The 26,107-nt window shown below is 35.9% G+C and overlaps 2 protein-coding genes across 2 annotated transcripts in view; one reads left to right on the top strand and one right to left on the bottom strand.

Moving 5' to 3' along the window:
* Nucleotides 1–5,079, bottom strand: part of LOC128999803 (elongation factor G, mitochondrial) — a 30,408-nt gene extending 25,329 nt beyond the window's left edge. Inside the window, exons 1-5 of the mRNA XM_054426485.1 lie at nucleotides 4,914–5,079; nucleotides 4,363–4,512; nucleotides 3,693–3,825; nucleotides 1,800–2,004; nucleotides 601–717 (exon numbers count right to left, since the gene is read on the bottom strand). Of these exons, the coding sequence (XP_054282460.1) occupies nucleotides 601–717; nucleotides 1,800–2,004; nucleotides 3,693–3,825; nucleotides 4,363–4,512; nucleotides 4,914–4,988 (680 nt within the window). The 5' untranslated portion in view covers nucleotides 4,989–5,079. The remainder of the gene's footprint in view (nucleotides 1–600; nucleotides 718–1,799; nucleotides 2,005–3,692; nucleotides 3,826–4,362; nucleotides 4,513–4,913) is intronic.
* A 5,531-nt stretch (nucleotides 5,080–10,610) lies between these two features.
* Nucleotides 10,611–23,603, top strand: LOC129000028 (39S ribosomal protein L10, mitochondrial). Its single transcript, XM_054426876.1, has 5 exons — nucleotides 10,611–10,825; nucleotides 14,144–14,364; nucleotides 15,090–15,200; nucleotides 22,568–22,766; nucleotides 23,131–23,603. Exons 1-5 carry the CDS (start codon nucleotides 10,804–10,806, stop codon nucleotides 23,409–23,411), a joined length of 834 nt encoding a protein of 277 aa, XP_054282851.1. The 5' UTR covers nucleotides 10,611–10,803; the 3' UTR covers nucleotides 23,412–23,603.
* Nucleotides 23,604–26,107: the final 2,504 nt, after the last annotated feature.

Below are 26,107 nucleotides of genomic sequence, written 5' to 3'. Positions count from 1 at the left end.
GGTGAGGAGGGATGGGAAAAAGAGAGGAGTGTAATGATAGATAGTGGAGAAAGGGGGCTGTTGAACAGTTGGAAAATATGTACTAAGATGCCTAGTCAACGACCATACCCAGGAATGGCCAGAACCAAAGAGTATATCTAGGAATGTTTTGGAAATCCAAAAACTTAAGTGGTTAGTATTTACTTAGTCTTAAATCTAGCGTATTTCTTACAATTTTAATTTTACACTGAAAATCGTGTAGAGTTAGTAAATAGCATAGGCCTACTAAAAACAATTTTTTTTCAAAACCTTACCTTCAAATTAGCCTACAACATTAGCCTACTTTTATGTTTTATTTTGTAGATTAATGTCATTAGTAAATTTACAACTGACCAAGTACTGGTACAGCAAAAATAAAATTAAACAGCCATGAACTAATTGTATAGTCTCCTTAATTTCCATCACAAGATTGCAGCCTCACTTGAGTTGAGGTTGTGCTGTGCAAGTATATATTTATTTGATCTTTGCTTTCATAGTTTTTTCGTAATGGTTTATGATCTATACAGTGTGTCTTAAGGTATATTAAAATTGCAAAAGAACTTTAAACTGTTTGAAACTTACCCATAACTCCCTTCAAAGTACAAAGCTTTCATTTGGATTAGGTCAATTATTCCTTTAAGATTACTTTCCACTCCGATTGGAATAGACAGGAAAGCAGCATTATGTTTGAGTTTTGACCTGAAACATTTTGGACCAAAAAGTTGAAATTAATATGCTATATATTATTGTCGGGACCACATAAGTTTGCAGTTGGTGGCAGCCAATCACAAGACAAAGCTAGTGCGACGTTGCCACATCGCCGATGACAACGCAAATTAAAATATACGAAGCAATATTTTCAAATCAGCTGGTATTATTAGATTTGGCAACACCGCACCGTTCTCATTGGTTCATTCAAAAGCATATGGTAAATAGGCTCCTCACTCAACTGCAAACTTATGTGGTCCCGACAATAATAATATAGTGGTATGATTAATGAATTACTTAGAACAAAATTTATACCGGTAATATATTCTGCCTAGTGTCTGGTTCCAGTTAACTCTTATTAAACAAAAGATGAAACATTGGTTCCCGCAGTGAAATCCATTACTGTAATCAAGGTTAGTGTTATCTAGGATGTGAAGACAAGCTTATCCGCTTGGTAGGCCAATGATTCAAAAAGAACTTCTGTTTATTACAAATCTCTTAGTCTGAGCCCTTAGTCACTTAACTGATCCGCAACTTGTATCCATTCATACTTTCAGACATTACACCTCCCTAAAAAACCCTCTAACAGAGAAGTTGCATGCTATATGTGCCTACTGCTTTTGTTGGATCGGAAATCAAGAAGTTATTATTGCCCACAAATACTTTTCAAGACATTGCTAATTTTATACTGGACAAGCGATTCCAAATTGATTGGAGAGCAGTCTGCAAAGAAGTTTGCAGTTGCATGGGCTTGAAGATTATTTTTATTTTCAGTGGAAGATTCTGTAAGATAAGTCAAGATAAGTAGGTCTGAGACAGACATGATTTTTTTAGCGTAGCGAGAAAAGCATATTACACTCCTGCTTTTTTTCTCGTACTCCTCCTGAACGGCTGAAGCGATCCGCATGAAATTAGCACAGTCATAGAAACCAACTATGGGAAGGACAATATCAATATTTTAAACTGAAATTGTAATACCATACCAAACCGATTAAAATGGGTCTTCTAGTAAAACTAAAAATTTTATAGACTGCATTATAAACAGACTTTGACTGGTTACACATTTGTATTACCTCAGTTGCTTTAACACTCTTTTAGGATCTGCACCCAATCTGTCAAGTTTGTTGATGAAGGCTATACATGGGACGTTGTAACGTTTCATTTGTCTATTGACTGTGAGCGTCTGACTTTGTACTCCACCAACGGAGCACAGCACCAGAATTGCTCCGTCTAAAACTCGCAGTGCTCGCTCCACTTCAACTGTGAAGTCCACATGACCTGTGCAATCAAATAATATTTTGACTATTGATATTTCTGTTTTTAAATACATATCGCAAATATTAGTTTAGTACTAATTAAAAAATAGTTCAAATAAACTGAATCAAAACAAAATAAAATCTTTTAATGTAATTGACAGATTTTGTTCAGTTACTTTTACTGGAACAATGGGTTTCAAAGTATTGTTACTTCAATCATTGTTACTTTTTAGTAAAGTTTCTTCTAAACAGTACTCAACAGAATTATTACTGGACAGATACAGAACTACAGTAGAACTCCAATAATCCTAACACCAACTATCCGAATCGATGCTTATTCAAATTGCTAACAGAAAGTTAGTTAAGAAAAAACTTAAAACCACAGTAATAGGAATCAATATAATTAAAGAAGGAAGAATTGTACCACAAATCCTGCACATCAAGTGTGGTATTGTAAACAATCGTCTGCCACAACTGTGGCAAAATCTTTTATGTCTTCCTAGGTCAGGTTTGTAGACATAACCTTCATTGACACGGTCAGGGGTCATCCGCGATCGTGGCAAAATCGTGCATATTTTTACCACAAAATCATTGTAGACACAATCTCTAATCGCAATGGTAAAAACTCTGCTCAATTCAGCATATTTTCCATAAAATACCTTAAATGTTGGTAAAAATCTGGTTATCCGAATTTTTTACTATCCGAATGTGGTTCTGGGGCCCTCAATTGATTTGTATTCGATTGGAGTTTAAGTTTAAAGACTTAAAGCCGCTATTAGAAGAAGGGCTATATTCTGCTATATTTTTAAAGGCCAAATACCATTCATTTGTAACAAATGGATCTCTAACTTTTTAAACACGTTCGCTACTGAGCGTCGCATATATGCGACGCCGCAGTCATTGCCACAGACCGAGGTATACATTTGAATCTTACACATAGACCGGCTGTCACTTGGTTAACAGTACACACAGACCACGGGCGAAAACCTGTAAAACAGTGATAATTTACATTGTAATACGCTGCAATGGTGTTTTTAAATGAATTTATTCATGGTTTTTTTGTATTTTTTATAAAATTTTGCAATGTCGCATATTTGCGACGCCCGGTCTGTAACAATGACAATAGTCAAAATTTTTATAATTTTCTTAAAATAGCCCAAACGCCGCATATATGCGACAGTTCATTTTTGTTTTTGTTATCAAAGAAACTCACTTGGACAACTAAAAGTCACTAAGTAAACATCACGGAGGCTCACTAGAAACAAAAGCACGCTCACATTCTTTGAGGTTATACGCGCAACAAGTGGAGAGCAGTGCAGAAAAGTAAACACAGTTTTGCCAACTGTCTTATGACGTCACTAATCATCATATCCACAGACCAAGCGACGCAGATATGCGACAGACATCCCTGCAGACCACTGCAGTGAATTCAGGGCCTTCAAATAGACCGTTGCAAGGATATATGCATTTTAATAACATTAGAACCTCGACGCAAATATGCGACGGCAGTCTATTTTAATGTGACTAGCCGTCGCATACGGTATATGCGACGGCAGTCTGTGGGTAGAAACCGGCCATCGCATATGTGCGTGGCTGGTCCATGTGAATGAAAAATTTCGTACTATTGCAGTAGTGAACGTGTTAAACTGATTAAATATGTTAATGCTTTAATACCGGTACTTGTTTATAGTGTCTAGAAAAATTCCTTACCAGGAGTATCAATTATGTTGATATTGTGATTTTTCCACAACGTATATGTTGCAGCAGATTGGATGGTGATTCCTCTTTGTCTTTCTAGTTCCATTGAGTCCATAACAGCCCCGACCTGATCTTTACCTTTCACCTGAAAAATATAAACACAAACTATTTCAAACAAAAAAGTAGCATCCTAAGCTTAATTAGGGGATTTGAGTTTCCTACATATTCTATAGCACTACTTAAGTCTATTAACTAACTACCAAACATAGCCTATGCATTTGTCTTCAGAACGAGGACACCATATCAAAAGCTGTCAAAATCAGTCTTAACAGGTTCCCTCCCAGCCATCACACTCCTCTGTATCTGTAGTCTACTGAAAAAATATTAATAAAATAAAAACCTTACATATTTTAAAACTAATACTAGAACAAAATACTAATTTGAAAATTAGCCTATAGTAAAATACATTTGTGTAATAAACAATAATTGGATTGAAATAATTTTTGGAATAATTTGATCGCTTTATGGATTTCACTACGTTTATTAGTTCATATCCTAGGATATTACAATTTTCCCACTACATAACTATTGTATTATTACTATTGTATTAAAATGGCAACACAGCGGGGTGTAAGCTGTTTAAAGTCAAGTAGAAAATAAAGACGAAATCTAGGTAATATACCTCGTGCATTTCAGAAATTCTGCCAGTGTAGAAAAGAATTCTCTCTGTCAATGTTGTTTTTCCAGAGTCAATATGAGCTGATATTCCAATATTCCTTATGTATTCAATTGGTTTGTGTTCTGCAAACTTTGATTCTGAAGCCATGAACCTCTGGAAAAGATGAACATAAAATAAATTATAGTCTGTTCATCGTGAGTCTGAAGTAAAGCCTATAGTCCTACAGGCCTATGTTTGATAATAGACAATTAGGGCCTAAGTCTGATATCAAAGTTTCACCCTAGGCAAAAAAGGCTTGAAAATAATGATGAAACGTGGAATAGGCTAACCTCAAATCAAAGCATCCAATGTAAACACCCTAAAGCAATGTAGCCTGATATAATAAATGCAAGCCTATAATAGAAATGAAATCAGAGAGATATTGTATTGGTTAATAACTCAAAATGAACCAATAGAAGGTCATACATTTATTTATATGCCAATAATGACAGAGATAGGCTTAAGGACTAAGTTATGCTAGGCTAAATAAAGTGCCTAGGCATATTTTAGAATACCTTTGATAATACATTGTATCGGATTGTACTTGACGAGCGGAATAAAAGACTTTTCAGTTTAAGCATGTGCACCATTTTTTAAGATTTTTGAAGTCAGCTTAATATGAAACGGATTAAATTATCAAATTTAACCTAAAATGCGACACCTTGGTTGAATGAGGCTAAAGCTAAAAGAAAGGACAATATTGCAGACGAATAATGTCTCGTTTAAGTAAGGTAACCTTTTTAGCATGTAACTGAACTCAGCTGTTGAGGCCTCACTCTTAACCATAGATTAAAAGCATTAAAATAAATTAATTCTTTTTTAATACAAGATGTTTTTGAAACTACTTTGGACCTTTAAATTGTATGTAGGTTATTTGATAAATTATAACTCAATTTAAGTATGTAATTATTTTTTAAGCATGTGGGGAGGGACCCCAAGGCCGCATGTACCATACACAACATGTGCCTGAAGGAATTAAAAATAGCAAGCCTCAATAAGTGAAATTAAAATATTCGAGGGATTGTTATCTTGAAACGAAAATCATTCGATTGAGTTTGTAGACTTGGCTATCTGTTGGTTGTTGTATGTGCTATTAATTAGCAGCTGTGTCTAAGGAAATTGTCGGCCTTCCTTAGTCACTATAACAAGACTACAAGACTTCGACCCATCTACACTCATCTCCATTCATACTTGGCTTAAAATGTCTAAATTCGTTTGGTCGCTATTTCAGAATTAAAGGTATTAAAGTGAACTAACAATAAAATGTTCTTCAGCTGACCCATTAGGATGAGAAATCTATGGTTTTAACAAAGAGGGCATCTGATGTGGTCAATCCACACATACTCAGAATCCATAGGCTGAATGTGAAGCCTATAGGAGCTTTACAAAAACATTTCTGGCAGCAGGGTTAAACGTATTCATTGGTTAAACCAAGGCCGCACACTAACACTAGTGGGCCTTGGTTAAACATGACTAGTGTACCTGTTGCTCAAATTCGACTAATTGCGAAGTATTACAGGCGTTATTTTAAAACAAATAACTGTCATAATTTTCTATTACTTTAAAAGAGTCCACTCAAATATTATGGAAATACTCATGGATGTACATAAAGTTCGATGTAATCCACATTATTGTAAATATGTTATTATATTTTCCAAAATCTAATCTTGTTTTTTAGTATTTTCCACAAATGTTTCCCACTCATAGCCGCATTACGTTGTCCATAATAACGATTATAAATAAAAAAAAAACATTATTTATATTTCTTCTACTTGAGGGTGTTCTATGACTTTCCTGCGTTTCTAAATGGGTTTGCAAATCTTCTCTTTCAATGGTTTGCTCAAATAAATGACAGGACAGTCGGACAGTGTTAATTCAGTTTTCTTTTTAGTATATCAAATTGACCAAGCTTTTTCGATTTTTCTATTGTAATATTTATTCAAATCATGTTGGAAGGAAATTCCACCATGTATTCAAATAGTAAATATTTCATTCTAACCAAGTCAGTAAATGTTTGTATCACACGTTTCCTTAAATTGCAGCTTAAATATTAACCACAATTAAATTATCCAGCTGATCATGATGTAAACAAATATGTTCCTCATAAGGATAACATGGGAACTTTAAAAGCCACTGGGGCAGAGCCCAAGGGCAAGGGACCTATCAAAACTGTAAGCTCAGTTTGCAAATCTACACAGCTTGACGAACATTTTGTTATAATATAATAAATATTATATATTATAATATGTGGGGTCAAATCAAGGCCCCTCAAATCTTGAAAAAAATCTTATTGTTCAAAAGTTTCATGTAACGTATTAATAATATAGATTTTTTAGTTTTGTCTTTGTTGATAAATAAATAAATAAACAACAACTAAACGAAAGTAATGAAAATAAATCAGCACACATTACTTTAACCCTAAATCAGGCTACATGTCCTCCCATTAACAATATTCACCTCCCTCAAGTAACAGAAATAAAATACTTGGACATGCACTTAGATGCAAAGCTTAATTGACCATATATTTACTAATGATCATGAATAACTCAAGAGTGAAGTCATAAAAACCATATTATCAGACCATACTGCTCAAACTATAATGATAAAACAAAATCTCAATGATGATGATAGTAGTATAAAGTTTAGATATGGGAGAAGCTTCAGCGCATCTAATATAGATACCTTCTAATGCTATCTAAAGCGTGAGGATTGGAATGAAATATACGGAGCTGAGAATGCTGAAGAGAAATTTAATGCATTCATTAGCCTCCTGAAACATTACTTCAAAATATCATTCCCAAAAAAGTCCACAAAAATAAAGCCGAAAAACAACATATCAAACATATCAAATTTACAGATGAAATTCTAAAATTAAAGGAGCAATGTCTTTTATTTCATGAAAAAACAAAACACTTACATCCAGATCACTTTATAAAACAATATTACTTAAGGCTTAAATACCAGTATAGGAGAAAAGTAAGAGAGCTTAAGGCAAAGTCGATACTAGAGACAATTGAAAAAGCAGATAATAAAACTAAGGTAGTTTGGAAAGTTATAAATGCAAGTAGGCCTCATCAAAAGAGAGAACCAGAAAGCATTTGCCTCAAGAACAGCAAGGGTGACATACTTTCGAATCCTGAAGAGGTCTGCGAGAGTTTCAAAAAATACTTTGTTGAAGTAGGTAATTCCAACTGCCAAAGACAAACAAATAATGCCCTTGGTCATCTAAGCAGACAAATAATATCTTCGTTTTTCATGAGCCCTGTCACAAATGAGAAAATGAAAAGCATAATAAGTGGACTGAAAACCAAAAAATCAGCTGGAGTTGACGAAATCTCTCCTAAACTGCTCAAATCAATATCGGATATGATTGTAGCACCATTATGTCACACACTCAATAGTTCCTTTGTTGAAGGCCACTTTCCATCCAAACTTAAGCAGACAATTGTTAAGCCAATCCTGATATCTGGGGACAAATTGTGCTGCAAAAATTACAGACCTATTAGTCTCATTTCGACTTTCTCCAAAGTGTTTGAAAAGGCAGTTCTGGAGAGATTGTGGAGTTTCAAGGAAACCTATGAAATAGTGTTTCCAGCCAGCATGGGTTTGTCAGGAACAGATCCACCACTAGTGCCATACTCAGTCTAATAAACAGAGTTGTAAAAGACTTGGATTCTAATCAGTTTGCGGTGGGCATTTTCTTCGACCTCACGAAGGCCTTTGATATGGTTTACCATGGGCTACTTTTAAGTAAAATAAATGAAATTGGGATTAGGGGCACTGCTCTTCACTGGTTCTCCTCATACCTGGAGGGGAGAAGGCAGTCAGTCACGATCCCTGCAGTAGATGCAAAGGGGTGCTTGAAAAATAGTTATTCCTCAGAAGCTTTAGTTAGCAGGGGGTGCCACAGGGTTCCATCCTGGGACCAATCCTCTTCCTCATTTTCATAAACAACCTACCATCTAGTGTGAAGAAGGCAAATATATGCTTATTTGCTGATGACACCTCCCTCACTATCTCCAATCCCAGTATGGAGGTGTTAGAACAAATCTCTTTTTATCGAATCAAACTGTCTTCTTGAATGGTGCGAAGAGAATCATTTATCCCTAAATCCTGAGAAAACCCAACTTCTACAATTTCAAATTTCAAAAAGACGATCCCAGAAAAATCACAGTCTTCTAAATGTCCTGTTGGACGAAACCATAATCTGTCCCTCCCAAAATGTGAAGTTCCTTGGAGTACTCCTTGATGAAAATCTCAGATTTCATCAACATATTGAGCATGTAGTAAAAAGGGTTTCGGTAGGTATTTTCATGCTTCGAATGCTCCGATAAACAGCCAACTCCGATGTTCTCCTGTCTGCATACTACGGGCTCATCTATCCCTATCTGACATACGCCATTCCTGTATGGGGTTGTGAAACCCAAAGAACACTGTTTTTGTTCAGACTCCAGAGGAAGGTGATCCGTATCGTGTTCTCCCTTCCAAAACGTCACTTCTGCAAAGAAATATTCAGATCATTCAGAATCCTTACCTTTCCATCCATCTATATTCTGGAAACGTTGTCATTCGCTAAGAAAAACATATCATCTTTCACCACTCCAGTCAACCACAGATATTCTTTCCGGAACACTTCAAACCTTGCCATTTCCCGTCATTCAAATGTATTTTTCCAGAGGCACTTTCACTACAGTGCTGTGAAACTCTTCAATAACCTCCCTTTCCCATTACAGGCTGAACAGGATGTGGGTAAATTTAGAAGGGAGTTAAAGTCCAACCTGTTAGATAAGGCAGTAATACAGCGTCCGTGAAAACTGGTAGACTTTTACTTGTTGGCACTTGTTGAATTAACTTGAGTTAACTTAATTGAGTGGTTGCTTGTAAGAACTTTAGATGTTTTCACTGTAAGATAATCAATATGTTTTATCAATTAAGATTAATTTGACTTGGCTAATGCATGTATATGTTGATCTGGCCTAATAAATTACTTATTGACTTCTTATGACTTATTGACTTAATTGGAAGGCACAAATCTGGACTAAAAGACAACTTCTAAATTTAAAAACAACTAAACTTAATTGGCTTCTTGGATCTAAATCAAAACTTAGTACACAAAATAATTGTTACTGTACAAAACAGTTCTAAAACCAATTTTGGACTTATGGTATTCAGCTTTGGGGATTAGCAAGTACCTCAAACATTGAAATTATTCAACGTTACCAATCAAAATTATTACGTAAAATTGTCAACGCACCTTGGTTTGTTAGCAACAGAACACTTCATAATGATCTTCAAATTCGAACAGTCAAAGAAGAAATTACAAAATCTAGTGAACAATACATTGTAAAATTGGAAAATCATTCAAATCATCTTGCACTTAATTTATTGGACAATCACGACACCATTTACAGACTGAAGAGACATACGATATTGGACCTTCCATTCAGATTCGGATAAGTGTTAGGTATCAAAATTCTCTTTGTTAGCTTAGTGTTGACAGTGGTCAATCACTAGCTCATGTTCTTCAAGTTAATGTTGTATTATTATTTATATCATTTTGCTTGTTGTTCAACTTGAACGGATTGTAAATTAAATAAAGTAAAAAAAAAAACTCATGGGGCGGGGGCATTGGAATAAAACAAAAATGAGTAACTGGCCCCTATGCTAAAGTAGGGATTGATTTGATTATTATGAGTGTAATGGTGGAAGGAAAAAACATAGTGTATTGTGTAACTGTGACCTGTATATTATTATAATAAACCTCGGTTACGTATGCCTTATCTATATCTATGTTATTACAGATTCTAAAATTCTCTTTTAGCGAATTTCCCTATAGGGAAGTAAAAAAACTGTTATTTTTAAATTCCCATGTTATTCTTAGGGTGAATATTGTAAAAATGTTGTAGTTTGCTTGTTTATGGATATGTTTTAATCAAACTTGGTAAATTTATTTATTTTATACTAAGTTATTAATATTTTACTAAAAAAACACACTTTTTTAACCTCCCTGTAGCAGCAAGCCTAGGAACTTATAAAATTTAATGTTAATTAAATACATTTAATTGAAAATCAATTCAGGCAAATGGAAACTCGCTTAGTCGGCAGGTTTGCTGTGGCGGGTATTATATAGGTACGTGTAGCTGTATGGATGTCAAACTGAGACATCTTTTCATGGCAAATCTTATGGAAAGAAAAAATTATATTAGGAGAACATCAACATCATAACCTCAACCTCTTTAATTTTCTTATTCCGATTTCTGTCTTTGATTCTGAGTAAATAGTAAATAACTAGATGAAACGATTCCATAAACATGAATCTTGATTATGTTTGAGATTTAAGACATTAGCTTAGTTGATGCTTTTATTATCAGACTTATAGAAGAATTAAACATAGCTTGGGGAACAATGGCCAATTTAGGTGCAAAAGGTTAGTAGGCCTAGACTATATTCTTTTTTATAAACGTTCAGTGAATAAAAGTAATAGGCACTAATTCTAAGTATACCATGGTACACTAGGGTGTTTTTTTATGTCATTCCAACAATTACTATACCAGAACAACAATATAGTAGAGGCCTAAGTAATAAGTTACTGAACTTATAGGCCTACTTAGGGTAGATTTCCGTATATATGCTATTGCACTTATCTACTGCATTGTAACCTTATCTACTAAAACTAGACTATTTTAAGTACTTTTTACCTTTGGCACTTGTGGGGGAAACGGCTTTTGGGTACAGTTTCTTAACTGGGCTATGCTAATATCGATTGAAACTATCGGATTGGAAATATTGATTAATAGCCTAACTTAGGCCTAACCGATATTTTTAAATATATCTTTTATAAAATTAAACTATCATAACCTAACCTAACCAACCAAACTTGCTGATGGTGAAAAAACCGCATGAAGGTTTACTAATCAAATCGATAGTTTCAATCGATATTAGCATAGCCCAGTTAAGAAACTGTACTCCGGCTTTTTCCTTCTGAAAATAAAAAAAATGCTAGAAATCGGCGATTTTAGGCTAGGCCTATCAGAAATCAGAAATCAGAAACTTTTTATTGCCGTAATTTGCAAGGTACATGCATATGACAAAGTCAACAACAAATGAGGTTCAAGTTTAACCAAGAAAATAAAACTAGATCCGGTAAAACATGAATAGACAAAACATTTGTCTGGGCAGTCATAATAGATCAAAAAATAAAAATGTAGCTATGCAAGCATCGAGCCTATCAGAAACAAGACAGTAAAAGGTCAACAATTGTTCATACAGATCATATGGTCATACTCAACATGCAAATAAATAAGAGAATTACAGGCATTGAGTAGGCCTAATTGTTGGCATGTCAAAATAACATGCTACTAAAATCCTCCTGAAAATAACTCTCTAGGCTATAAAAGGGCCTTTGAGCAAGCCACTCATGCAAAACATGCTTAAACCTACTCATGCTAACATTACGTGCTGTGCTAGGAAGTTTATTAACACGTTCGCTGCTACGGACGTTCCGGAACGTCAGCCGGGCCACGGCGCCAGGAGCTAAGAACGTTCCAGAACGTCACCGTTCATTGTTGTTTAACGTTGCTATGGATAAGCCAGCACGTCACAAGCGTTCTATATTTCTTTGCAGCTCGTGGGGACGTACTTTTCTGACAATAAAAAATATAGTTTCCCAAATCACCACCAGGGTTGTTTGGAACAGGGCTTTGTTTTACCTCTTTCCTGCTAGATAGCGACACTACTTTACCGACTGTAACCTGGGTAGTGCTGCTATCCATCAGAATCACTTAGTACTATATCAAATGCCAGTATTATTGCAGAACATTGCCATCCAGTATAACTACTGTTGTTTTTACTGTAATTCAGTGTATCGGTGGCAATGTCACGCAGCGGCCGAGCGTTAGTTCAGCAACTGGCGCCGTCCCGGCATCTAGCGCTCAGCAGCGAACGTGTTAAACATTGATATTCCTACATTACTAAACCACTTTTTTGATTTGGATAGTCTCACAAAAGGTAAAAGGTCCTAGGTGCTTGAAAAACTTTTTTTTACTTGTAGGCTACTTTTCTCATTATTTAGGCCATTTCAAATTCTTTTTTCCTCTTCCACTTTTTCAGCAAACACCTATTTAACTTATTTCACTCCAAAAAACGCAATTGAAAATCGTTAAAAATCTTTAGTAATTTTTAATGAAATGGCGACCACACAAAGTAGGTATTTTAACCCTAGCAGAGGCCAACGATCGTGGGACTATCGTTCGGCGTTGATGCTTAGAATGGCCACGATCGTAAGGCTTTCAAGGTTTAATCAACGTAAGGTTAATTACGTAAGGTTTAATCAACTCAGATGAGAACAATATAGGCCTATATACCATTCAAAAGATCACATTCTGAACTTTCATTTTATTTCATAAACAAACCCTATACCGGTAGCAGGTAATATAACAATGTCACAACGATTAGAAACAAATAAATTTTAGGCGTGGCACGACTTTTGCAGCCTACTTACACTTGGGAACTGGCAAAACACGACTTGTTTGGCATTTCCCTGCTCGGGTAATTTTGGTCTTGGGATGTTGCGGCTGGTATCACTGGATAGCCATTTATTTGATCTTCATTGTGGTAGTGACATTTAAAAAAGAATGAAATATTGATTGGACAACCGGTACGATTTTATGAAAACAGTGCATGCCTATAAATATCCACGATTTGTGACATCCTAGTAGCTGGATTACAGGACGCCACCCATCCCAGTCACTTAAGTTAATATTGGCACATTTGACCGGTAAATGTGTCAATAACTTAATAACCTACAGAATGGCTTAACTTAATAACTTAACTTAACCTAACCTTTACCCAAAATCGGTAATTTTCGGCACTTTGCTAGCCTAAGCATGGGTAAGGCTGGGTAAAATACAGGGTGTTCCATAAGAAATTTCAAAGTTGGCGGCTGAATTTTGAAAAACTAAAATCATATTTTCAACTGCCACAAAAAATAAAGGAATGTCCCCCCATTTAAAGTTTTCTCTAATTCTTACCGTTTCCGATATCCCAATGGTGGCCTCCTTGAGTTGATCACCCTGTATACATATATGTATATTTATATATGTCTGTAAGCGCGATAACTCAAGCAAAAATGATCCGATTTTGATGAAATTTGGTACAAACGTGTAAACCTACGTTTGTTCGAACGAGTTCGCGAACCAGCATAATGGGAACGGGGGTTTATTGGGAGTTTTATAGGGTAAAAATGGGTTTTTCCCATTTTTTACCCTAAAAACAAAATTTTTTTCTATTTCGACAATTTCTTTTTAAACTGTTTTGTAGAGGTTAAAAAAAGGAATAATTTAGTATATTGAAGCGCTCTTGTATGCCTAACGGTCATAGAGAAAATTTAAAAATAGTGTTAATTTAAAATTCCCTTGTTATTCTTATGGAGAAAATGAAAACTGTTGTAGTTTACTTGTTTATGGATATATATTGAAAAAATGTGGCAAATTTATTTATTTCATCCTATACTATTTGACGTATGGTCAACAAACATTTTTTACCTTCCCCGTAGCAGCAAAGCTAAGCACTCGTTAAATCTAATGTTACGGTATTTAAATTTGGAATGAATATGTCTTATTTATGGAAATATTTTAGTAAAAATGAATGAGACTTAAGTTGAAATTCGCTTAGTCTGCAAGTTTGCTGCGGCGGGGGTATTGTTGTATAGTTATGTGTTGGCATAATATTTATCTTTTGATCACAGGTTTACTCTGCATTAATAGATCAGCTTTCACAATAACTGTTAGATTTGCAAACAGAATAAATGTTCAGAAGCCAAGGCCACCTCATTACGAAAGACAGAAAATTGAGGCCCTTGTACGACCAAAGTACTTCCAGAAAGGTGAAAGAGAATCTTGGTTTTTGCCGATTGCAAATCAATGCCTCAAACAAGAAGAAGTTGCCCTCAGAAAGAAAACAGATGAGGTAAGTTAACATAAGTTATTTATTCATTTATATCCAAGACCACCCTCTTACTTAAATAGGCTACAATTTTGTTTTAACTAGCAAATAGACAATGCTTCATTATTCCAATATACTCTTAGATCAAGGATCTGGAGCAGACGTCAAACCAGTGCCTCAGTGTACATTTACTCTAACAAGGGAATATTAACACCGACACCCAACACTGTGGCAAAATCATGAACATTTCCCCTGAGCCGCAACTATGGGGACATCATTATCGTCACCAGCAATCGCTCAAACTGATGGTTTAAAAAAATTAAAAATATTTTTCCCGAAAAAATGTTCTTTTTAATGCCCTGCAGTTGCAATTTGCCGCGGTCTAATTTGCCTAGTGGTAAATCCCGCACTGCGGCAAACAAATTTCAGCTACAAAAATTTACTAAAAAAGAATGGTTTATTTTCGTAAAATAAATTGGTTTCTTGACGTAGTTAGAATCAACTACAGCTGTTTCATGCCGCTGGGGCACATCTTCAGGTTGTCAACCTCCATCATGAAAATCATGATTAGTGGTTGTTGTGCTATCATGAAAAATTAACTGATTACAACAACTGGAATTTTGACACATCAACTTATGACCTGGTTAGCAGCATTTAACTGTTGATTGTTTTTTTTCATAAAAATCACACTAGAAAATATAAATATAAGTTAATCCAGACATTTATTCTGTTTTCTGATTTTTTTTTAGGATAATCCTTATGAACGGTTGCTTGCCAAAGATTTGAGGAATTGGTTCTTCAACTCCAAGTTGATTGCATTTTTTCATGTGAATCCAATCAAATTTGACCCGAGATTCGAGGTGAGTTTAATATGCTTATATTGTACTACCCACCCTTAACTCATCCATACATTCATCTCCATTCATACTTGGCTTAAAATACCTACTTTGTATGGTCGCCATTTAATAAGAAAGTATAGAGTATTAAGTAACAACTGTAGTATCGTTTTAGCGAATTTCACTACAGGGAGGTAGCTATTACCATTGACTATATAACACTACTAGATTGAAAGCCCCATGCATTTGGTTGTGAACAAGCAATCAGCACACTCTGGCGGGAAGGGGCGATCATAGCGCTGACGTCACCGACCAGTAGGTGCTGCCACGATGTGGCGGGCAATGAAAACATAGTGCTGTCTGCTGTTACGATACGACGGTATGTACAGACAGCCGACAGCTGAGCCATGCTACCCGCGCCCACGTGACTTGCCGGAACTGCACATCCGCTCCCCGCTCGCCTCGAATTCGTGTAGAAGTGAAGCGCGACTGATCATTAATATAACTGCTTTGCTAAGAATCTGAGATATTAGACAGGGACTCGTATCCTAACATTTATCGTGATATTTTAGTGGTTAGTGAATTTGATTGATAAAAAAGATGTCCTGTAGATATTATGTATGAATTTCCTATCTAATCAAATTTAAAACGCCGATGAGAATAACTTAAATACAAATTTGCGTAATCAAACACGTCATGTTGTAAATGTTTTGTTGTAAGAATTTATAATCGAATATTTAATTGGAATTGAGAAAGTGTGATATTTTATCAATAAATAAATAAATTGATTTATCCACATATCACAATTAAATTTTAATCTATTAAGTATAGTAGAATATATCCACCTAACACTTTGAAACTAGTGAACGAGCTTGAAATAACGACCACACAAAACGCCCATAATAATGGTGTAACAATAGTCTTGTGAATATTTGTTTACGAAACCAGTAGGGAACTGTACAAAGTCTCTGTGTTTTGGACGATTTTGATATTGTGATATCAAATTTACACTGCTTAACGTATAATTGAAATAGCCTTCAAAATACACAGACTTTTATAATACAAGATGTTTATAAATGTTCACAAATCAATGGGAAAAAATAACCAAAATGGGTATTTGAATTTTTTACCAGCGGGAATATATTACAAACAATTAAAAATCCGAAACGACCTTCACCCCCAACATGGTGATTTATTATATCACAAGTGTGTTTCATACATAATTGAAGTTCATTACCTAAACAATATCCTTTGTTTGGTGATTTCAGAGATAGAATTGACATTTCGCATGTATAGTTCTCCACTGTGTACATACAGCAGAACAACGTTTACAATTCTTTATTTTTTAAACCATTGTTCGTATAACAATAAAATATAAAACACTTGCATCAGTCTTGCATGCTAATCTTTTACGCTTTGAAAAAGAAACCTCGCTCGCCCAAGATTGGGATTACAAATTTCCAAGGACTGGCGAGGGAAGCGTTCACAGAAGAGAAACTTTTATTACCCTGCTAAAAGCCCTAGCTGAATGATAAGTGGTCCTAGCTGAATGATAAGTGGTCCTAGCTGAATGAATATTGTAAATTACCAAATTAAATGTAAAACCTGAATATTGTAAAAAATAGAAAATAAAACATATTACCATTGACTATACAGGGTGTTTGTGAACTCAATCACATCACAAAAAGTAAAGAATCTGTCTAACAAGTAAATACCAAAAAGTAGTAGTAATTTTTATTTACATGTCACAATGCATAATTTATTCGGTTTCATTAAACAGCTTAGTCAGTGACAATGCCGTGCGTAATTATAAAGTAAAAGTATTATAAGTGTGCGGCAGTAATTTTAATAAATGACAATTTCAGTTCTTGTATTTAACTAAAATATTTAGGATCTAACAAAAAATTACATAATATCTTGTTATTTAAACAAATAAAATACTTAGTCCTTGGCCACTACCTTTACAACTGCTGGACTGACTGTGTTTTTACATACATCTATAATATTAAAACGAAACAGGGTTTTTTTATTTCACGATTCTGAATCAACCACTTGATGGATTTTCATGATTTTTGTGTTGAAAGAAAGATAATTTTGAGAACTAGGGAATGTCTAAGCCATAATTTTAGTTTGGGGTTTCAGTTTTTTAGAAATTAAGTTTTAATTTTTTTAAAGTCTAGCAGCCGACGCTAGCAATTTAAAGTATTTTCAATGCTGGTTTAACTAACAGCTGGTTTATAACTGTCATTGAAATGTTTATGTTACGATTTGTTTGTTTACAAAAATATTGTTCGTTGGTGGTTGCCTACATAGTATTTCACTTTAAAATGTAGGTAGTTTTCCCCTACCGTGAAGGATCTGCGTTATCAGGAAATGTGTTATTTTGAACCAAACATCTCAAACACTACTTGCGTTTAATCAAGTTTTGTCGCAAATTCAATCTGTATAAGTATGTAGTTTATGCATTGCAAATTTCAACTCATATTTGGGAAATATTTTTTCAACAGTTTATCGCTTAGTTGTTTAAGATATAAGTGGTTTACGTGTTGATACTTCTTTTTCTGTATGTTTGAATGTGAGTATGTCGGCATACTAAAATTTTGGTTAGTAATGAAAAAGCGTCAATCGGTGTAGTAGATCTCTGTAAAACTGTCAAATAAACTGCGGGGTGCAGCAGAAACCAAAGTCGACTCATACCATACCAACTATCCCCGTAGTAGGCCTACTGATGATTCAGAAACTTGGGCACTGACCAAAGAACCGAAAAACCTTAACGTTGGGTTAGATAATAAAGTGCAGAGAAAATATACAGACCATTTCAAGATAACGGCCCGGAGGTCGAAATAAAAAAGACCAGAGAGCTAAGAGAAATGTCTTAACACTAGGGGTGTGCGAATAGTGATTTTCAACCTCGAGCCGAGCCGAGCCGAGCTTTTTAAAAAAATTTTGAGCTCGATATTTATTCGAGCCGAGCTTTTCTAGCGTCACCTTATCTAAATTATTCAACTTTTTATTCTTAAAAAAGTGCATAATAATAATAATTTTTAGTCAATTTTTTAATAAACACAATGTTATTTTAATATGTTTAAAAACATTGAGAATTGTCAAGATATCAAATAGTAGATAATCACTATAAGAACTGAACTGAACTAAATTAAGATGCAAGAAATAAAAGGATATCGATTGAAGGCCTGACGATATATGCAGTGCAGACTGAGACAATCAGATTGTCTTTCATAACAGAACAGCAACGCGACCTTGAATGACGACAAAACAACTAGCAAGTCGATTGCATATGTATGTTGTAACTACTATGAATATTTAATTCTACATAAATAATAAATATAAATAAATACAAAATAAATTTTAAAACACGTGATTATTCTTGTTGTTTTCCATGCACAAAATATTTTTGTTTTATGAATCGTATTATTCAAAAAAGAACATTGTTGGTTTGGATCCAAAAAGGTGGAGAGATAAGTAAAAAGTAAACTTATATATTAAAAAATATATAATTAACATATGGAGGAAATAGACCAAAACACTAAAATTAATAGAATAACACACAAAGTAAACAAGAAATGAAATAAAGAACACGATGAATTAACACTGTCACTCAATTTTGTTATCTAGAAGGGTCGGCAACCAATCAATAAATAGCCAAAACCAGTTCCCTCCCCTTCTTCCAGTCTCACCACCACCCCTCCCCCCTAAACCGGGAGGCCCAACACTTTGTCCTTGAAACATCCACATCCTTTGTACCCCTATGAAACAATAAACCCTTACACCCGTGTTGCTGTTTTGACAAAAGGTTTATGAATGCGATCACTATTTTTCATTTTCCAGAATTAACTATCAATTATTATTATTTGCAAGTTACAAATAGGAAACTACATCACATTATGGTATTCAATGACCCATGTATTATTATCAAAAATTAATAATTCATTACTTATTTTGATAATAAAAAGCATTCATTACAGCTTGCACCACTTATTGATACATATAATCATCAAGGTGACTGTTACTTTTATACAAAATAAAATAGGTACAAAATTGTGTGGCCAGTCAAACTTTATAAACAAACATTTTATTCTATAAAATACAGATGGTAAATAGGGGTTGGTTTAAAGGAAATAAAATACAAAACAGATAATTAATTATTTTGATAAACATTAGAAAGGTTATGGGATTGATTGAACTAAAAATAACTGCAGGGAAACTTCTAAGTAGAAAAGTCGTCAACCACAATCTGTTTAATCTATACATCATTAGAGAGAGAGAGGGGGAGGAGAGAGAGAGATAGCAGATAGGGGCGTTTGATAAGGAATCTGAAAAAAGTAAACAAACAAGGAACAACGACACGACACTGTTTACAGCCTTATTGTGTCGCCCACTACATTTGCACACGTGACCACTTTTTGTTTCTTCCTTATCTTTCATCCGTCCCAAAATAGAATTCCTGAAATTGTTTGTTGGTATAATCTCCCCTCCCACACAAGGCGCAGTGCTCAGTGCGCACTGTAGGTTGTCACGGCAACCGTGTGTCGTCATAGCGACAAGCCAATCACGCACTCGCACTGCGTTGTATATTACGATACGAATAGCTGTGTTAGAAAGACAACGCGATAGGTGGTAGTTTGTCTCTTTCCTATCTCCTCAAAATTACAATCGATAATCATTGCGTCTTGACTGATCTGAGGTTCGTGCTTATCAAACCTCGAATGCATGAACAACGTAGAATTGTGATAACATTGTTTTCAATTATGACCCAAATTAAGTGTTTTTTTTTCGTTTTGACTTAGTATTAAAAGCTCGGCTCGAACTTCGAGCTTTTTCAAAATGCCTCGAGCCGAGCCGAATAATGAAAAGCTCGACCAAAAAGCTCGAAGATTCGAGTACTCGCACACCCCTACTTAACACCCAAATATAGGGATGCTTTCCAGAAGTAGGTAAAGCTTGGATGGACAGGCTGTGCATACACTTTTAAAAGGTATATTCCAAGGAGTACCACACGATAGACGGGAAATATCAAGTTATGAAATGCATCCTCAGACTGGGATCTAAATTTTGAAGAGGCAGGAGATAAGAAGATAATCCTCATAAAAGTTTCAGTGGTCACGGAGGTAAGATAAGGTACGGTAAGTACATAAGTAGTACAGTATGCAATTGGAGGTGGCATGTAGCTACTCAACTCAAAACCAGTTTGAATCGGTCGCCAGTTTCACTTCAAGATTTTTGAAATCGACACAAATGCTGTTTTATGGTAAAATTATCGGATTTAAAATGCATATCGCCATATTTTAGGTCTATATTCGAATGGAATAAATAGGTGGTCACGTTACATTTGTTTATAAGATGATCTTCTTCATTTAAAACTGCCAGAATTTGTGTCTATGCGTGTAAAGTAGACGTTATGAATTATTCCGTTTTAGTTGACAACTCGATTCCCGTACGTAGGACGGGCCACCAGCTCGTATCCTATTATAGACTAAATAATAAATATTGATAGAATGAAAACCGACAATTTTCGTGAGGCTCAGCTGTACTGAAATGATCTTTCCTTGTACATAATGTATATTATTTTAATTATGTATGTATATTATTTTATTATTAAGCACTATTTGCTTTAGAATTATAAGGACCATCACAGAAGAATTTCAATCAGAATTGATTTTTTTTTTCAAAAATCCATTTCTCGGGTTTGTCATAGTTTTATGGGAAAATAACATAAGTTTCAAGAACTTTTGAACCGTAGTTTTTACCGGAATATGGGGCTGCACTAGATGTTGTTAAGAATAAAAAGGATTATCACATACGAGTACTTAATTCAATCAAAACAGGGGGTTTCTTTAGAAATTAACATTTTTTCTTGTATTAAGGGATATTTTGTTGAAATACCATAATTTACAATGGAATTTTAACCGTAATTTTTACAGAAATTGGAGTTATACTATTTCGTTCTGAGTTACAACATACTACAGTACTATTTTTTCAAAATCGTTCGGTGATTTCAGACATCAATTCAGTGGATATATCCACTCAAAACTCATACTCGAAAATTTTGGGGTAAACCATACTTTATCCATGTACTAACTAATATGGGGAGAAATTAAAAAAAAGTTGTCAAAGATTTGCTATACCCTCCTGAATAAACTCGTACCGTACCAAGCATACGGACGGTACGTGCAAATGAGTAAACAAAACGCGGTATCGCGCGCGCAGCAGTAGCCTACTACATCAGGAGCAATGACCTACATCGCATTCACACAGCTGCGCCGCCGCCGCCGAGTACATCGCGAGCGCGGGCAATCGTTCACTCCGTATCGCCGAGTCTAGTCCAACAGTTTAGTCTAGTCTAGTCCGCCGCTAAGCTCAGTCCAGTCCAGTTGGCAGCAACTGCAGCGCGCCAGGCAACGGTTCCATGAACTTCGTGGTGACGGTGCTGCGATCTAAGTAGAGGGGTCAGTACTACGTGCATCCACCGTGCACAACACAGTACATTGTAGAAATTTCCTGTTCACGCGTCCTCCCGCATAGTCTTCAATCTAGTAGTGTTATACAGTCAATGCTATTACCTTAGGTGGTACGTTAAGACCTAGACCCAATACTGGATTTTCTTTTTCATTTTGATGGCCATGTTAATGAATGAATATATTTATACTGTATTCATTAACATATAAATATGTGTGTGTCAAGTAATTTTGATCTGATCTTGATGAATTTTTGTCCGAACAAGTAGGGCGAGATAAACTTTTTATGTTGTTTGGTTTTTAAAATTTCTAAAAAATTTGGTTTAATCTATTTTTACCCTCAAAACTTGGAAATGCTGAATCTTTACTATAACTATCATGTAGAGCAAAAAAAGTATTTTTCATCAAGAGGAGAAAGTGGGTTATTACATATTTGAGACCATATGTTTGAAGTGTGAGATTTATGGAGCGCTTTAAATATGGTCAAGAATATGTTAACCCACTTTCACTCGTATTTTGAACGTTACTTTTCACTACACTACAAAGACTAATTATTTTAACTAAAACAGGAATTGAACATTTCTTTATCACCAGGTTATTGTTATTAACATTACAAAACCCATAGCATTTTCTAGCCTTAAATTTGAAGTTAAAATTTACATTGATTGTACAATTTTAGTTGTTGCAAATGTATTTAATGTAAACAATGTATTTCACTTCAGAAATCTTTTTAGCAAATTGAATGTAATCATAAGTGGGATAGAAGTTAAGTCTGCCTCCATCTCTATTAGATGAGCTTTTATAAAACTGGAATTCTGAGGCGTTTGACTAAATCACAAATGATAATATCCAGGGGTTGTGTTTGACCACACACTGTCTACCTTGAAACAAGATGTTTAAAATTGTCTTTGATTACAGGTAGAAGTGAGGCTGAGGAAAGAAAACATGTACCTTAAACATTATGGGAAGCACACTGTAGCAATGGCTGTGGAGGGAACTCAATACTCGTCTGTTCTGCAATTGTTCAACTCACACACCGAAATTGTCTTTTGCCCCGAACCTAAAGTCAACAAACTGCTTAAAATTGCAGGCAAAATGCACAATCATGTTTTGTTAGGTAGGCTACTTTGAATATTTTATACATAATTGATAAATGGGCATTATTTTTTAGTTTATAATTTGTATATATGACTGTTAGAATATTAATTGATATAATATAAATGTTGTCATCAAATTCCCAGTCAGTTCACTTTAATATTCATTGCTATTATAGAAAGCAACAGGACTTCTAGCCTATTTGGCAAAAATTAAAAACATTACATCAACGTTAGGTCATTAAATGTATGAAAATAAAACTGATAACAATATGTAAACATTAAAATGCCAAAAATTTTGTTTCACAAGTTTTCTTATTTGGCATGTTTATTTTACAACACTCATTCTCAACATAAAATTGTACTTTGTGTGTATGCTTGTTTCAGCTGCTGTCGTTGAAGACAGATTCTTGAGTGTTAACCAACTGAAAGCTTTGAGTCAGTTAAAGGATATCACCACTGCGAGAGCACAGTTGGTATCAATGCTCAACACAGTTCAGTCCCAGCTGGTGGCTGGCCTGACGTACCATCAGACCAATCTGGTGGCAGGGTTGCAACAATACGCTGATTCTGAGAAGAAGGAAGATTCAGCCGCAGACAGCTCGACGCCAGAAAAAACCGATAAAAGTCCCGAGGCCCCAGAACAGTCAGACACTGACAAGATATAGTTGTTGCATATTTCAACATAGTATAAGTGGTTTTATTAAAAAGCCTTTTTACACCCAAACACATTGAATTGAAACACATACAAACACATTTCCACTTAAAGGTGAGGTATGTTTAATAAAACCACAGTTACTAAAAATTCTATCTATTTGCATTGTAAATACTATTTGTTAATAAAAAACAAACCAAAGCTAGTAGAATTATTGTGTTTTAATCCACTTTTTAAATTTGTATATCAAAACTTTAAAAAAATGTATTTGCTGTTACTCTATTTTGAGTCAGAATAGTAAGAGTCCCAATTATAAAACAGAAACCGGCAGAGCAAATCTTTAAGTTTGACTTCTTTTATAACCACTTATTTTTTATGTTTAAAGCTTATATCTTGTAACACAAACAATTAAAGTAACACACTACTTATTACTTATTGCAGATCTGGATAGGCTAGTCATCCTTTCACAAAGCGTTCAAGACGCTGATTTTCAGAGGGAGCTTGTTGCGGGGCATCTTCCCCGGACTGGTCCCTATCCCGTTGTAGCTCCCGTGGGTCAAGGTCCTGAAACAACGCAGAGACAGAGGCATCCTATTGTTTGGTTTGGTTGTGGTCAACCAGGGCACAGAGACGAGAGTGTCGTCAGAATGTAGTTCTTGGGACTTAGTCCAAAAACCTGAGTGGCTCACAAGGGAAAAGTTTGCCCAAACTGCCCTATGAGAAAATGGTTAAGCAGAAAGTCAGTAATAATTTTGATTCTGTGAGTACTGCCCCTTCTGGGAGTGCTGGTTTTGGGGAGCGTCTGTCGCGGGGAATGAGGGATCTTGCATGCATGGGAGTGAAAGCGGCGCGCTCAACTTGCCCACGACTCAACATCTTCTTAGGTAAAACGGTGCAGAAGGCCCTTGTGGATTCTGGGTCAGCCTGTTGTCCCATTTCCCTGTCCGTCTTTGAAAACCTAAAATCTTCTGGGCTAATCAAGCAAGTTGAGCGAAGTACCCACATCTGCTGGACTGCATCAAAATCCCCACTTGCAATCATCTATGAAGCCCGTTTGAAATTCAAGATTGAACATTTTTTTGGGTGTGGAGTTTTTGGGTAGCTAAGGACCTTTGCATTCCAGTCATTTTGGGAGAGGATTTCATCAAGAATTGTGGCCCGATTTTGGATTTAGGCAGAGGCCAGTGCTTCTTTCGTTTCGCAAGACGGGTGCTTATTCCTTTTGCGGAAGAAATTGTGGATGGTGCAGCTGTGGTTGAGCCTGAGACACCCAGCAAATCAAAAGTTGATCCATTAGGGCATCTGACTCCTGACGAGGCTGAGGCAATCAGAACCTTGTGTTCTCGTTTTCCTGAGGTGCTGACGCCAAAGCTTGGAGTCGCCAATATTTTGGAGTACGAAATCCATTTGACTGACACCCGTCCAGTACGTTCCCATCCTTACAAACTTGCTCCACCCAAGATGGAAACACTCCGTGGAATCATCAATGAGCTTCTTGAAAATGGGGTAATTGAGCCTTCTCGCTCAAGCTACGCTAGTCCAGCTTTCTAGTTCCGAACCCAAATGGCAAGTCCTGTTATCGCAAGTTGAATGCTCAAATTGAAATTGACTCTGTCCCTCTCCCCGATTTGCACTCGGCTTTCGATTGGTTCGGTAAGGCCAAGTATTTTTCCGTTCTTGATTTGAACGAGGCTTACCATCAGATTCCCTTGAAACCTGAATCTCGACCTCTCACTGCCTTCTGCGTTCCATGGAACTTGTACCAGTTCACACGTGTTCCCATGGGCCTAGCTGAGGGGGCCCAGACCCTCACCAGACTTCTTAATCCGTCTTTTATGACGTCAAATTCGAATTCGTGTTCAACTATCTTGACGATCTTTTGGTGAACAGTGAGAGTTTTGAAGACCATCTGGTTCATCTTGAGGAAGTCATGAATAGGTTGCTTGCTTAGGGCTGGCCTTACCGTAAATCCCAAGAAAGTTAGTTTTGCTCAGGCTGAGATTTCTTCCCTAGGTCATCTAGTATTTTTTCGAGGTGTCTGTATCGATCCGGCTAGAACCCAGGCTATCAGGGAGTTTCCCCCTCCCAGAGATGTCAAAGGCATTGGCATGGTGGGTTTCTACCGGCGCTTTATCCCCAATGTGGCTGAGTTGGCGGCTCCTCTCAATGAGCTTCGGAAGAAGGGCGCCAAGTTTGTTTGAGGTGATTGATCTTCTAAAAGAGGCTATCATGAAACCCCTGGTTTTGGAAATGCCAGATTAAGTTCGTTTTGCAAACCGTTGCTTCCTCCGTCGCTATTGCGGCTGTGTTGTCTCAAGAGGTAGTTTTCATTTTTAAAATTGTAAATAGTTGACACAGCCTAACCAGCTTATGCTGGTATCAAGCCAAGGAGGAGGTAATAAGGTAATAAGGTAGATGGTGTTAGGCAGCCAATTGCGTATGCCTCACGCACCTTGAACCCATGCGAAAAGAAAAGCTCTTCTGTGTATGAAGTAGAGTGTTTGGCTGTCGTGTTTGGAGTGAATAAGTTCAGACGTTTTTTGGAACACAAAGAGTTTTTGCTGGAAACCGACAACCAGGCACTCTTGTGGCTCCTTGCACATCCTCGCCAGCTTGGGAAAATAGGTCGTTGGGTGGTCCAAATATCTTCCCTCAAGTTCCAAGTGCAACATGTTTGAGGCACGCAGAATGTAATTGCTGACACTTTAT

The sequence above is a fragment of the Macrosteles quadrilineatus genome, unplaced genomic scaffold (assembly GCF_028750875.1).
Source record: "Macrosteles quadrilineatus isolate MER2022 unplaced genomic scaffold, UCM_ALF_1.0 Scaffold_8__2_contigs__length_117827958, whole genome shotgun sequence".
In the NCBI taxonomy this organism is placed as follows: domain Eukaryota; kingdom Metazoa; phylum Arthropoda; class Insecta; order Hemiptera; family Cicadellidae; genus Macrosteles; species Macrosteles quadrilineatus.
The sequence above is the reverse complement of the archived record's forward strand: the minus strand, read 5'-3'. Positions and strand labels throughout refer to the sequence as shown.

Excerpts from the sequence above, each read along its gene's own strand:
- LOC129000028 (XM_054426876.1), top strand. The coding sequence starts at position 10,804 with ATGGCCAATTTAGGTGCAAAAG. Across the intron at positions 15,201-22,567 it reads AATTTGACCCGAGATTCGAG|GTAGAAGTGAGGCTGAGGAA; the intron begins GTGAGTTTAATA and ends CTTTGATTACAG. Across the intron at positions 22,767-23,130 it reads GCACAATCATGTTTTGTTAG|CTGCTGTCGTTGAAGACAGA; the intron begins GTAGGCTACTTT and ends TGCTTGTTTCAG.